The following is a 13887-nucleotide window of genomic DNA, read 5'->3' as shown; positions in this document are numbered from 1 at the left end:
AAAAAATTGTTTGATGTGTCTTGAGGAATTCTGACACAAAAATTTAGCAATCCTCCAGTCTTTTTAATGGAATTATAGGTGAAAATATGATTTCATGCACAAATTTGCATAATTAATTTATTAAAAATAGAAAGGCAATATTCTTCTATTGTATGACCATGTTATCTTGTAGTTTACATCCAGCTCTATCTTCAGGCAAAATTTCGCGGCGATCGCACGATCGGCGGCCGAGATCTGAAGGGGGGGTCAAATTGACCCCCCCCTCAGTAAAAACTTGGTCTCAAATAGCCCAGTTAGAATAGGGTTAAAGGAACCGTCAAGCTATTGCCAAGTTTACAAGATACGCAATCTCCTGCCCTGCTGGACATACCCCCAGCAAATTCATTCATGGACAGATCATAAATTATGACAAAGATATATTAACAAAAAGACAGAAATATTAACAAATAAACAAATGACAACAGACAAAACAAGAACCTCTCTTGCACAATAAATGCTCCTCCTTCCGCCAAGCCGTGGTAGATCAAAGTTTTTGGAGATCTGCAACAATTCCATCTTCCTTTCTTGATGCAAACAGTACACAAAATATCTGCTTGCAAACAGTCTTGGGAACAACAAAATTTGTATCAACCTGCCCATGGTGCAAATCACAAAATAAATACTGGATGAATGGCGAAGTTCATAGTCCGGCCTGTCTGATCAAATTCACACAAGGCCAATGCCAGACAGGCAGGGGTTTCATTTCGGATCTTCAAACTCCCCGGACGCAAGGTTCTTCAGCTTTGGAAACTTGACTTTCTTCGCGTCCAGCTGCTCCTGAGACCAGAGCAGGAGTTTGAGGAGACTGGTCAGCTTAGGGGTCGACTCGCGATTCTCGGCCTCCAGGATGGCCGCATTCAACTCACTCGCCACCTGGGAGCAGATACAATGATTGAAATGATCACTTATCAAATGGCTCCAATGACTTTGGAAAAGAGACCATTTTGTATTGCAATGATTGCTGTCAAAAACATTCCTAAGACTTTTGAAAACAGACCAGATTATGCCATTAATGTGTGCTCACTTACATGCGACTCAACAAATCATTCTAAATTTTCACAGACAAATTAGTTAAGAAGTATAACAACACCCCTACCAACTTATTTTGCTTCCAACCTTGTCATTAACCAGTTGAGGACGAGTCCCGAGTACACCCGGGCAAGGGTCTATGGGAAATATGTGTTGTAGCAAAATCAAACCATTCTATTAAACAGGTTAAAAAGTTCAGCCTTTTCGACTTGGGGGAGTGACTTTTTGTTGTGTTCATATTTATAATAATCTTTTACTTACTTTTCAGCTAAAGAACTTGTTTTGTTTTTGGTGGGGGGGGGGGGGGGAGGTAGTTATTTGTTGTTAAGGATCTCTGGACTGGAAACTCAAACTACCACAAACATCTTTACAATCCATAGGTACCGCTCATAGTGAGTGAGTTAACGAGCGTAGAGCTCCAAACCTTTTGTCTCTGCGAGGGATGGAGTAAGTCGGCGAAGGGCGACCTCTCTGGGTCCTCGAAGGCCAGGAGTGCCAGCGTCCTCTCCAGCTCGGGGAGCACCTCGCTGTTCTCTTCCCCCCGCTCCGCTAGGTGGGTCTGTGCATAGGTCAGGGCGCCCTCTAGGTCCTTGTTGCGTATTAACTCGATGAGATGTTGTTGCTGGGAGGAACAACAAAGAGTCAGAGATATTTTCCGTGTGGCAGCAAAATATCAAAACAGCTGTTGTATGCCCCACATTTATTCCATATTTCATTAAATTCATTATTCCATTAACTTCATCACACAGCACAGAGAGAAAAATGTAACTTCTTTTTTCTTTCAGCTGCACTATCACAAAATTATATGTCTTCTATTCAAAGCATTTCAGATCATAATATTTCAACACTGTAACAATGATCTTCATAATCTACAACCATACTATGTAGACTGATAAGACAAGCATATTCATTTTCATGGACCAATGACAGGCATCAATTACAAAATACACTCGATGGGAAAAGACCCTTGAAGTAAACACAAGAATATATCACAGCCAAAATAGGAATAAAATGTGATACACTGTAGTTCACTTTTAAACAAATTATTTTGAGAGTACATATTACAATAAAAATACAGCACATATTAACTACCTTTGACTTTGATATTCAACATTAAAATACTCCTTACAAAAGTCAGACAGGAAAAAAAGGGGGGTAAAGAAGAAAACAGGGTAAATCAATGGCAGAGCAGTCGTGACTCTGTTGCTGTTTGAGGAAAGTGTCTAAAGTTGTATCTAAATTGCACCGAGGACTTTGAAGATTGTCTGTTCATTCAGTAAATTACGGCATACAGATGATACCTTGATAGAAAATTGCTGAAATTCCATCACTAATTCCACTTTCCCCTTTTATTTCCATAAACCTACCCTGAAACGGTGAGGGAGACAGCAATCACATTTACAGCATTTGAAAATAAAGAAAATTCAGTGTTTACATTTGGTTATTGCATTTACCCCACCATAATATCCAAGTGTACGATTTCATTACATATCCACAAAACTTTTGCTTAGATTCAGCAAATTGCAACTGATTTAATTCAGAGTAGGTTAATTTATCATGCATCAATCCTTTTTTCATAACACTTCTAATCAATTACCACACTTCACATTTTCTTTAAGCATTACCTCTCTGTGTTGACCAGTCACAATCTCACGAGGTTTTCAAAATTGCTGCAACACTTATCATCACAGAAACAAAATTTACGCATACATGTACTTTTATACAAAGAACTCAAAACATAAGTTACCAGTATTGAATAAATTCATTAACAAACGAAGAATACTGAACATAAGAACATGAGAAATAGGATTACAAAGAATAACTGAAAAATAATTCATATCAATCCAATTATTCTCGAATCTTTTCCTCACCTGGAGATGAAAATAGAGGTATCTGTCGTTGTCGAGGAGTTCTGGATGGAGGTCGTTGACTTTGGACATGGCATCCTCGATGCGGCCATCCTGAATGGCTTCTCTAATCTGGATTCTTTCGTTCAGGGAGTCGAGGTCAGTGGGTGGCTTGGTGCTGGACTCAAACTGGAATTTCTCTGCGGCTTCCTTGAAGCCCTCTACATCACCATACACAGTCAGAGGATGGACAATTTTACGACTAAATCTTGAAGGTTTTTGGTTCCTGGTCGTTCATTTACATTGTACATTGCTATGCTATGTTTTATTAATTTCATTACTTTTCCTACGCACGAGCACTTTGCTTGTCAATATTTCTTTTAATTATAGATGTAAACCTAAAATCATTCACAGATTTATTGAAATATTTTGGGAAAAAATAAATCTTTTCATCCATGTGCATAAAGTGACTGCCTCACAGGAATAACCTGTGCATTTTCTCTTGTAAGAGTAGCTTGGTTGCTCAACATTTAGTGTAAATTTCCCAGTATATTCTCTAGATAGATACATATCAAATCCATTTAATACTTCAGGAAAAAGATGATAATAAAGTTGGAAATCAGGAGGAATGGTGGAGGAGAAGGAAGAAGCTCAGAGAAGAAGAATTGGCAGTTAAGGAAAGGAGGTGGAGCATAAGCCATGGACTACATAGCATGAATTTAAACCACCTTTGCGATTAAGGGCCAAAGAGTTTTAAAACAAACCTGTGACTAGATAGTTCATGACCAGCTTGTTCATGTCAGCCCTGGTGATGTGGAGACCCTGAAGCCGCTCCATCCAGGCTTCCCTCGAGATCTCTGTTAACTGTCCTTTGCTGCTCGCCTGATTTCAAAGAAACAAAGTCAAGTCATTTGAGTGAAAATTTCTACTTGTACTGTAGTACTAGTAGTTTGTAGCACTGTGTGGTACAATAGGCCTACATACTTTTAGACCAAAGGGATTGTTACAATTTATACTATGCAATCTAGCCCGACAAGACGCTGTTAGTACGCTGTGCAAATACAGTGTCTGACCAACGGGGCATGCACCTTCAAAGTGGGGAACCACAACACGACTACAAAACTTATTAACATTTATACGTTACTCATGTTAAGTGCATGCTTGTATTACAGAAGGTTCATAAGTCCATAGAGAGCCTTCACAATTCGTAAAGTCCATTGAACAAAAAATAGCACTTTCTAGCGCAGCAGAACAGCGGAGTCCCCGACCATCGGGGTTCATCGTTGCAGAATTCAAATATGGCGAGTGACTACTCAGCAAATTATGCGTGCGAGTGCGTGGCTAGAAGTGCAGCAATCTATTGCGTGCGTGCGCTCTATAATGGTAGCAGCACGCACGGTCGACAGATCGAGTGAACTGCTGATTATCAGATGTACCGTTTGCACATGCTGCATATTAAATCATCATTTTTGGTAAGTTAAATGTGAATCTCGATTGTGATAGCATAGATATGAAGTCTCATTATTATTTTGTTCGTTTGATGAGTTTGAGGTGACAAAAAATGAACTAAAGTATCAAAATTCAAGCCGCGATCGTTGAACTCTCTTCATGTTTGTCGGTCCATTGGTACAGCCCTGTCTTGCTACAATGTATTTACAGCGACTGGGCTGTGTATAGTTACATGCAACCATGATGTTCATTGACCAGATATTTAGTACCTGGTAAAGTGGTAGGTAAATTTATATCCCTTTGGCAATCATTTTTCATGGTTGTGAACTTCATTTGAAAGTACCAGGTAACGTGTCATCATTGACATCAATTTGGTGGACGGCTGCCCAATCTGACTTCCATGGCTATCAATCAAGTTATGCCTAACCATCATTACTAATAAAATGGTAAATTTTACAGAAACCGACTTAGATTTTGACAAAATAAAACCTGTAGATCTCTACCAGTGTACCGTGGCTGCTTACAGAAGAAGTAAGTCAAGTGCTCTTTCATTATACTAGAAAAATGAGAGTGGTTTCTCTCGAGTTCTTAGGATTAGTCTCTAAAGTAATTTACACAATAAGATAGCAAGGACATTCATTTTCTCATTGGTGTCTACGATTATCTAGAAATTCTAGTCCAATGGTTCCTTCAGAGACACAAATTTCAGTACGTGGGACTACCTTACATGTACACTGTGCTATAACAAACGGCCTTTCATTAAACTTCGTTTTCTTGGCCATAAAGCATTAGAAATGTGGACAAATTATGACTTACCATCACCCTACGGGTTAATAACGCTAAATAATCGTACTTCTTTGAAATTTTGTACGATGTAGACGCGCGCTGCCCAGTCAAAAACAGCCAGTCACATCCCGACGTCAGAGCACGGTACAAAGTCGCTCGGTATGTGATCGATAGATATTTTTACGAAAAAAAAAAAAAGAAAAAAAAAAGTACGTACACACACTGCGTACACAGAGAAGAATCGATTGTGCGGAGAGGAGTAGAGTGTAATAACTAGTAGCAGCTACTCTATAGTAAATGTTATTGTTGTTGTTGTTGCTACTGTTGCTGCTTTTGTTGTTTTTGTTTTGTTTGTTTTATTATGTAATATTTCATTTTTCATCAATGGAAACAAATTCTGCAAAACAAAAAAAAAAAAAAAAAACTAGTTGTTACCAAAAACATTTCCCAATTTTCATTAATAGTGTACTAGTAGTTCAAAAACTATATGATTACATCAGATAACACTAACATTGATAATATGAGAAAGATAGCTGAATAGTGTACAATAGTGTTTTTGTTGTTGTTATTGTTGTTGTTGTTTTGATTAAGGACTACTTTATTCTTCATCAATGGAAACAATTTCTGCAAAAAAAAACAACAACACAAAAACAACAACACTGGGTGATACAAAAAACATTTTCCGCTTTTCATCCTTAATAGTTAAAAAACTATCATCGCAGATAACACTAACATTGATATGAGCAAGATACGTAGCTGAATCGTGTACAATTTTGTTGGAGGTAATTTAGAAATGATAGCATAAATCAGTTTCATTAAATTCACGATTTATTTTTAAGTTAAGTTTCAGATTTTGCTTTGTTTTCAACCGTCTGCACAAAATTTCAATTTTGCACATGAATTGAGTCAATAAGTATTGGTGTGTGTTTGGGAATGTGTCCGTGTGTTCAACACCCTGGCAACTTGGTCCTGAACAATGGCCTGGATTGGAATGCTCTAGGCCTCTTACAAATGAGAAATTCCACTATCACAGCCAGTCTCTATTGATCCTGAAATGTATTGTATGCAAGCACATTTTTTTTTTTCATTTGCGTGCATTTCACCCTTTACCATGAATTCAGACTAGCAGGGCCCAGGGCATTATTTATAATGAATTATTAATAAAGCATTGATGTGCCTTGGAGCAAGAGTCCAGAAGCCGAGTCAGCAGAGCTCTGAAAAGGAGGTACTCGTGGTATTCATGTATATAGTTCACGGTCATAAGCACACACTCACATACACATCATTGGTTCTTGTGTGAAGTTCTATTTTGTACATGCATAGGGTTCAAATTTGACCAAAGTCTGGAACTTAACTTTATAATTTATCATGGATTTGATAAAATTGAATCAAGGTATATATATTCAAATCACCTTCAACTACATTGTACACTATTTAGCTATTACTCATACCAATGACAGTGTGTAATATCTGATGTACAGTTTTCGAACTATTAAGGATCAAAAGCTATTACTCATACCAATGACAGTGTGCAATATCTGATGTATAGTTTTCGAACTATTAAGGATCAAAAGTGGGAAATGTGGGTTGTTGTTGTTGTTTGTTTTTTTGTGACACCTAGTAAGGCCAATACAGTATCTTTACATCAATTCATGATCCTTACACGCTGATACATTTATCACCGAACATAAATCACAATCAAGTCCATATAGGGCCCTGCAGCATTATTTATCTACTTTTTTTTTTCTGACACACGTCACTTTTTGGTAATATGCTAATATTCATTCATTACTATACAAATCATATTATCTACATCAATAACAGAATCTTTACACTCACATTTTATACTCACTCACACTCACTCACACTCACCTTTATACCTTATCAATATCAATATCAATATCTATCTGTTGAAATTTATTTATTTAAAAAGACTAGCTAAATAAAATACCCCGTCAGTTCTTCATTCTCTCCTACACTCCCTCTACCCCGACCCCTCGAGATCCCTCTCCAACAACAACAACAACAACAACAACAACAACAACAACAACAACAACAACAACAACAACAACAACAACAACAACAAAACAACAGCAGCACAGCGGCAACAACAATAACAACAACAAACATCAGGGATAACTGAAATAAGTGTTTACCGACATACAATTTTATACACATAGGCCTACTTCATATTGAGTACGTCAAAAGATAATTTCCTGATGGATGTCCAATCATAGGCCCTAAAACAAATCCAAACAGAATCTCAAATCTTTCTCCAGTTTTCCGACTTTTCCATAATATATTAGAATTGTATATTTTATTGTTAACTTTTCTTCTTCTGACTTAGGGCCTATATATTGTTCTAGGAAACTTTCAATCAATGTTCCGGTTGCTGTGTGTTATTTTTCCGTTGGAAAAAAAGGGGGATTTCTCAATCAAAATTATAACATGATTAACTAATTTGCGCTTTTCCTTTTTCTGGTAATATACCAACAAAGAATGTTCGCGTGCATTTTAATTTCGCGAATTTCGCGAGAGGCAACATTCGCGAAATTAATGCACGCGAAAAGTTTTTGTTTACAGTATGGACTGGACGCCTGTGGCAATTCGCGAAAATTTCATGCCGCGAGAAAGGTCGTCGGCTCAAATTCGCGAAATTTTCGTACCGCGAATGTATCGTTGTTTTTTGTTTGTTTGTTTGTTTTGTTTTGTTACGTTTTTTAACTACATTTGAGAAACCCACGCATCATGCACATTTGGACAGCATTGAGGAGTCGGAATATACCTTGTCTTCGGAATTGTTACAGCGCCATCTGTGGGAGCATTCCGTAATCGACTGACGGTTGATTGTCTTCTTTCTTCATACGATTGCTATCTGTACGTCGTGTGCTTCATTAATATTTGTGAATATAACCTGTATTATAATGTAAATAACACTCGAATGGACGTTAAATACAGTTGACACACAGTCAACAATAATATTCAGTGAATTGAAGGAGAAAGAAGAAGAAGTTAAGAAGATGGAGATATCATATTTTCGATTAAAGCTGCTAATAATTAACAGGGACAAAAGAATAAAACAGAATATTGGATATTAATTTTTTACTGGTTATCAAACTTCAAGAATATTATTTTTGTTATTGCAAGTGAGGAGTCACTGGGGAGATTTTATTTCACTCTCTTGTTATGATGGACTTAGGTCTGATTTGTTTTTAATGGCGCTAGTAAACCTTTTTTTGTGTGTGTGAAAAAAAAAACTCTTCAAATTGTTAATAAGGGGAGTTATCTATTAGGATTTAGAAGGATGCCAAAATAATGATTCACTTTGGCGTCTTTTACTGATGCCAGTATTATGTGCATCGACACTAAGTCTTCTAGGCCTATTTTAGATATACGCGCTATCATGAGGATGGTGGCAAAGGGATATATTGGTGGAGATTTTTACCTTTTTTTGTTGTTGCAAGATACCAAGAAACTACTTTCAATTCAATTCAATTCAATAGTTTATTTATTTCCATCATCACAAAGAAAGAAAAGAAAAAGTTGACATAATCCAAAGTGATACAATTTTTTTTTCATTTCTCTTACACTCGTCCGATAAAGGATTTTTTTCAATACAATATAAAGTATATTATACACGAATGGTGTCGTAAAAAAGAAACAATGCACTTGTCATGGCAACAAAAATAGTAAATAATCACAATGATGGGAAAACAGTGTTCCACTAAAAAAAGCCACGCTTGTAAAACGTGGAACACTGGAACAAAACAACAACAGCACCAATTTGTTACACCAAATAGACATATTCATTTAAATTCTTCTATATACTATTGTACATTTTACTAATTGATATAATGATGTTGATACTATGAACAATACTTACTAGGATTTTAGGATGCAATCGTATAAACTATATAACATATCACATTTGTGGCACAGACACTATGGGGCCATGTGTGCCAGGAAAATTGAATGGAAAAAGATATACAATCGGCCACAAAAAAACATAACGACGACAGCAACAATAACACAATACACAGAAATAACAAAATTTGAGGAAATGCACTCAGACAATGTTTCATAACTCAATATTTATGAAATATAATAGTACAGAGCATACCATTCTAACAAGAATTCAAAGTTTATTTGCTGAAAATCGGTTTGGAATGTCTAAGGCATCTAAAAACAAAGTAAAACAAACTTAACGATCGTAAATCACTCTGTGTTGGATATCTTAGCCAATTCAAAAACCAATTTTCATCAAAGAAACGGTGAATTCCTCTGGGAATTACAAGTTCGTATATATTTCATTCGAGGTTTCTCGTTATATCACCTGCCCCCCCCCCCCCAAAAAAAATACTTGTGAGAAACGTGAAATTAGGTCTTAACCAAAACACGGACGATCACTTTAATCACCATACATATACCCTCAGTATGAACATTCTTCCTAGAAATATGAGAGTATTTAACTATCTGTTATTTCCACTTCTATAGCTTCTTAAAGATCTAGGCCTAGAACACGTTTTACCAAGACTGCCATCAGCAGGGCGGATCCAGGAATTCCGTAAAGAGGGGGCGTGTTTACAAAATTAAAGGGGGGCGCACGCACCCCTCCCCCATTTTTTTTCTTTTTATTTCTTTTGTTTCAACAAAAAATAAAGGGGGGGGAGTGCGCCGGTTGCGGTCCTCTCTGGATCCGCCCCTGATCAGGTTCCTTGTCATCTTGAATATCGAAATAATCATTGGTCGTTGTTACTAGTAATAGTGGAGCATATAATATAGGGGCCTACCACACTTTCCTTTGTACTAGTATAATATTTCCTAGGCCTATATTGAAACCAACCAGCCTGGTGGTTTTGATGGCCCATATTCCTAGGTTTACTGCATTGGAATTTCGACCTGACTTTCTTTTCAGTCTCTCTCATAGTATTTTTTTTTTTTTTTTTTTTTTTGGATATCGTTACACGTTGCACAATGCCAGGGCAGTGATATTTAATTGACAAGAGCATACCATTTTGAAATTCTTTTCATTGTTTCCTGAGAGACAGAATTGGGTCATGTATCAAGCACCTTAACACGTACGACAGGTTCCAAACCGTAGGTGTGACTGGCACGTAAGACTGCGTTTTGAAACACTCCATCAGGCGATCGACGTGCTTGCCTATTAATGTAAACAAAACTCGTGAGATGTTGTTGTTGTTGTTTTGGTTTTAATGGCGTGTATCACTCAGGACCTAGGATTGAGTATTTACGCGAAGAGATTTTTATTGCCTTTGTAGGCTGGTCTCCAGACGGCAGATACATTTTTTTTTTTTAAATAGAATTGTGCTTTAGAAGATAAAAGTTTCACTCCAGTTGTGTTTCGTTGTTTATTATCTATTCGTTTGTTTTTATCATGATCACTTTCATTACGTATCTATAGACAATTAAGTTTTTTTTTTATTAAGGTATTCGTAATGCAAATTAATACATTGTACAATGTATAATTGTGCAAGATATAGGAATTCATGCATATTATTTCATAGACGTAGGTCCACATTCTTTTGTACTAATTGTTCGTGAAATCTATTGGGCACACATAGGCCTACCTCATCAAAAGTTACTTGATCACCTTGATAAATCATCTGATAGATTTGTCCAGTAATTGCTTCCCTCTCAAAATACGTAAACTCATGCATGCATGCATCCCATGGGGCTGGTGATACTCAATGCAGTGGAATGGGGTTCGAGGGGCTGTAGCCCACAGTGGCCCCCACGTTTTGTGGGCTAAAGCTATTAAAATCGACAGTGAATGGAAAAAAAAAAGACAAAAAGAGACAAAACAAAATGGAGGGGGGGGGGGGGAAGGGTATTATCACAATACTCCTGACGACTTTCAGAAGGTGCCACTTGAGTCCTGTGATTCAGTCAAAGAAGGCCCGGCCTGGAAGGATCGAGAGCCCGGGGGGCTGAGGATTGTACACCATTGACAATCGACTGAACTCTTTTACCTCTGTCCCCTCCCCCACCCGAAGAACATTCCGGGCCCCTGTGTACAATGTAGGCTCAATACAGGACCGGCGGAGCGTTTTCAAAGTGGGGTGGGGGTGCATGGGGCACTTCCAGGTTTCATGAGCTAACAAGCAAAAAAAAAAAAAAAAGGTCTTCAGCTCATCTTTCTCCTTCCACTTCCGAGTTTATTCACAAGAAAAAAAAAAGGGAGGGTCTTCAACGGAAAAACATAACCTTATACCGCGCTCACCTCACGCTTGAAGGTCTCTATATCGTTTTCTTTTAGTGCCACTTACGTACTTCCGGGTTAAAAAAAGAGTGGGGCCCCAAAGCGATTACACCTCATGTATTCCTTTGTATGGTGCACTAAAAGTGGGGGCAGTACCCTCCCCCCCCCCCCCCCCCCCCCCCGTTCCGCCGGCCATGTACAAGACACATCATCTTTTGAGAAGGCCACACAGCCATTTTAGGAACCTGCAATTACACCAGCGACGGTTCAGATACGAAGATGCTTTATTAATGATAATGAAAGTCTGGAAAGTAGGCTATGTTTAATAATTCGTTGTGTGTGTGTGTAAACTTTGTATAATATAGCTGTGCCAGGTATACGTTCTCGGTGGTACATGACGAGATGTAAGTCGTTACGGGATGGCTTATTGGCACTGCTAGTAAAGCCTGTCTGGTTTTGCGATCATGAAAAACACAAATGGGTTTCCTGCTTACAACAAAAAGGTTTACAACACGGCTGTGGTAAGTTTAATGGCTATTTCTGACCTACTTTTATGTCTGCTACGGTATTGCCTTGCTGTAAATTGGTGCGTGTATTACAAAACTTGCTGTCCGCATCTGGCCGCACCGCCACTGAACTACTGACCGGGACGCGCTGGCTGGTTGGCTGGCAGGCTTGCTGGCTCATTTTCACACTGAAGTACAACTGGCTTTTGAAACAAGAAAATGTCTCGTGAGCTGGTGCATTATGATAGTGCGAGATCAAGGTCAATGTTACGCTGTGAATTTGTTTTCTAAGTACAGCAGGACCGGCCCGCTAGGTCTCGCACTTCATCACTTGGAAGTATCTAACCTGTTCTTTGGCCTTGCTTGTAAACGACCTAACGTTAGTGGTCTGTAGGCCTAGTTGCAGGGTCTTTGCTGCCGCAGCTCTTCAAAAAAAGCCTTGCGTTTGTGAACGACACAGCTCCGTTATAAGAGGTTGCTTACTCTAGTACCTAAAGGACAGTGACCTTTTTGGGCTACTATTCTTTAATATAAAATTATACTATAAAGTATAATGTTATACTATAAAGTAGGCAGCCGTGTTGACAGCTAACAAGGTCAACCCAGCACACTCGAGCAGAGCGGTGGGCGGCGGCCATAGCCGCCCGTCGCGGTGGCGCAGCGAGTACCAGTGTCTGCAGGCTGGGGAAGTGATGGGTCCCCCGAAAAAACAATCCTATTGAATCCCGCCAGGCCGTACGCAATAACGGTACGCAAACGGCGGATTCGAAAGATAAGCCTATAAAAGGTCGCTTACCCGAGGCCTCATTCCTCGCGTATTAAATCATAGCTATGTCGGTCGGAGGAATAAGAATAGGGCCTTTAGATATACTCATGACTCTACCCTCTCACATTCGCCAGTAAAATTCTTTCAATACCTTCATTATGTCAGCTCAGCCACTAACATTTAGAAAAGAAACATCATCAGATCATAAACCCATTGTTGCTGTGCAGCTTTGTTACCCATGCTCACCGTGGAATGTGGAATGACTTGGCTTTACATTATATGTATATAAAAAAACACCTTTCTTGTTTTGCTGGCAGCAATCGGGTTAGCAAAAAGATTATAAAGTATTGTTGTTTCTGTTTGCGAATCACCCCCCTTCTTCTTCTTGTTGTTCTTGTTCATTTTCCATCTAAGAAGATGGCTGGATAACCCATATTCAGCTACAATAAGCTGGTCTTCCATGGGGTCCAGTTGGATGTGGGGTGGGACCACTTCACCGGGTTAGACACCCTGCTCTTTGCGATGAATGAATGAAGCGGGATCTTTTACGTGCATGAGCTGTGACTCTCTCATACACGGGACCTCCATTTTATGTCCTATCCGAGGGACAGAGTGTTTTGCCTCTTGCTAGAGGGGACGGTATGTTTACACACAACATTGCTCAGTCCAGACTCGGGTTCGAACCCGGGCCGCGTGATCTTGTAATAATGGGATCTATTTTGGTTCACACGGCACAGCTAAATACAATTTAGTATTTTTGAAACTGTTTGATGACACGGTTGGTATCACGGAGTGCATGCCTTTATAAGACTTATCTTTCTTCTCTTAAAGGGACATTCGACACGATTTATATATAGTTTTACATTATACAATGCAGGCCTACATAAATTGATAGTACCATGTACAGATTTGCCCAATTTATTCTTGAATACCCAAAAGATAATGACATCGGAGGCTCACATGTTCCATGGCAAAGTAACCACTTCCTGAAAAAAATGTCACCTGTGCAGAATTTCTGCATGCTTTCTTCTTTTGTTCTACTTTGGTGAGCAACATCATCATGCCATATCAGTCTTATACATGTGAAGCTGTCATCATCCTCGTTCACTGTGATTTGTTATAAATTTTGTAAACACTCTTATTCCTTCCCCAATTATCTCAATCACAGTAATTATCTCAATCACAGTAATTGTAACAGTATAACCATACAAAAACTGTGCAACCAAATCATGTTCTTAAAGTATA

General features: G+C 38.6%; 1 protein-coding gene across 1 annotated transcript; it reads right to left on the bottom strand.

Moving 5' to 3' along the window:
- Nucleotides 1-309: 309 nt before the first annotated feature.
- On the bottom strand, nt 310-3792 carry LOC140226407 (glucose-induced degradation protein 8 homolog). Its single transcript, XM_072306881.1, has 4 exons — nt 3680-3792; nt 2940-3136; nt 1493-1690; nt 310-912 (listed from the first exon to the last, which is right to left on the bottom strand). Exons 1-4 carry the CDS (start codon nt 3750-3752, stop codon nt 739-741), a joined length of 642 nt encoding a protein of 213 aa, XP_072162982.1. The 5' UTR covers nt 3753-3792; the 3' UTR covers nt 310-738.
- Nucleotides 3793-13887: the final 10095 nt, after the last annotated feature.

This window comes from Diadema setosum, chromosome 3, assembly GCF_964275005.1.
Source record: "Diadema setosum chromosome 3, eeDiaSeto1, whole genome shotgun sequence".
Taxonomy (NCBI): Eukaryota; Metazoa; Echinodermata; class Echinoidea; order Diadematoida; family Diadematidae; genus Diadema; species Diadema setosum.
The sequence above is the reverse complement of the archived record's forward strand: the minus strand, read 5'-3'. Positions and strand labels throughout refer to the sequence as shown.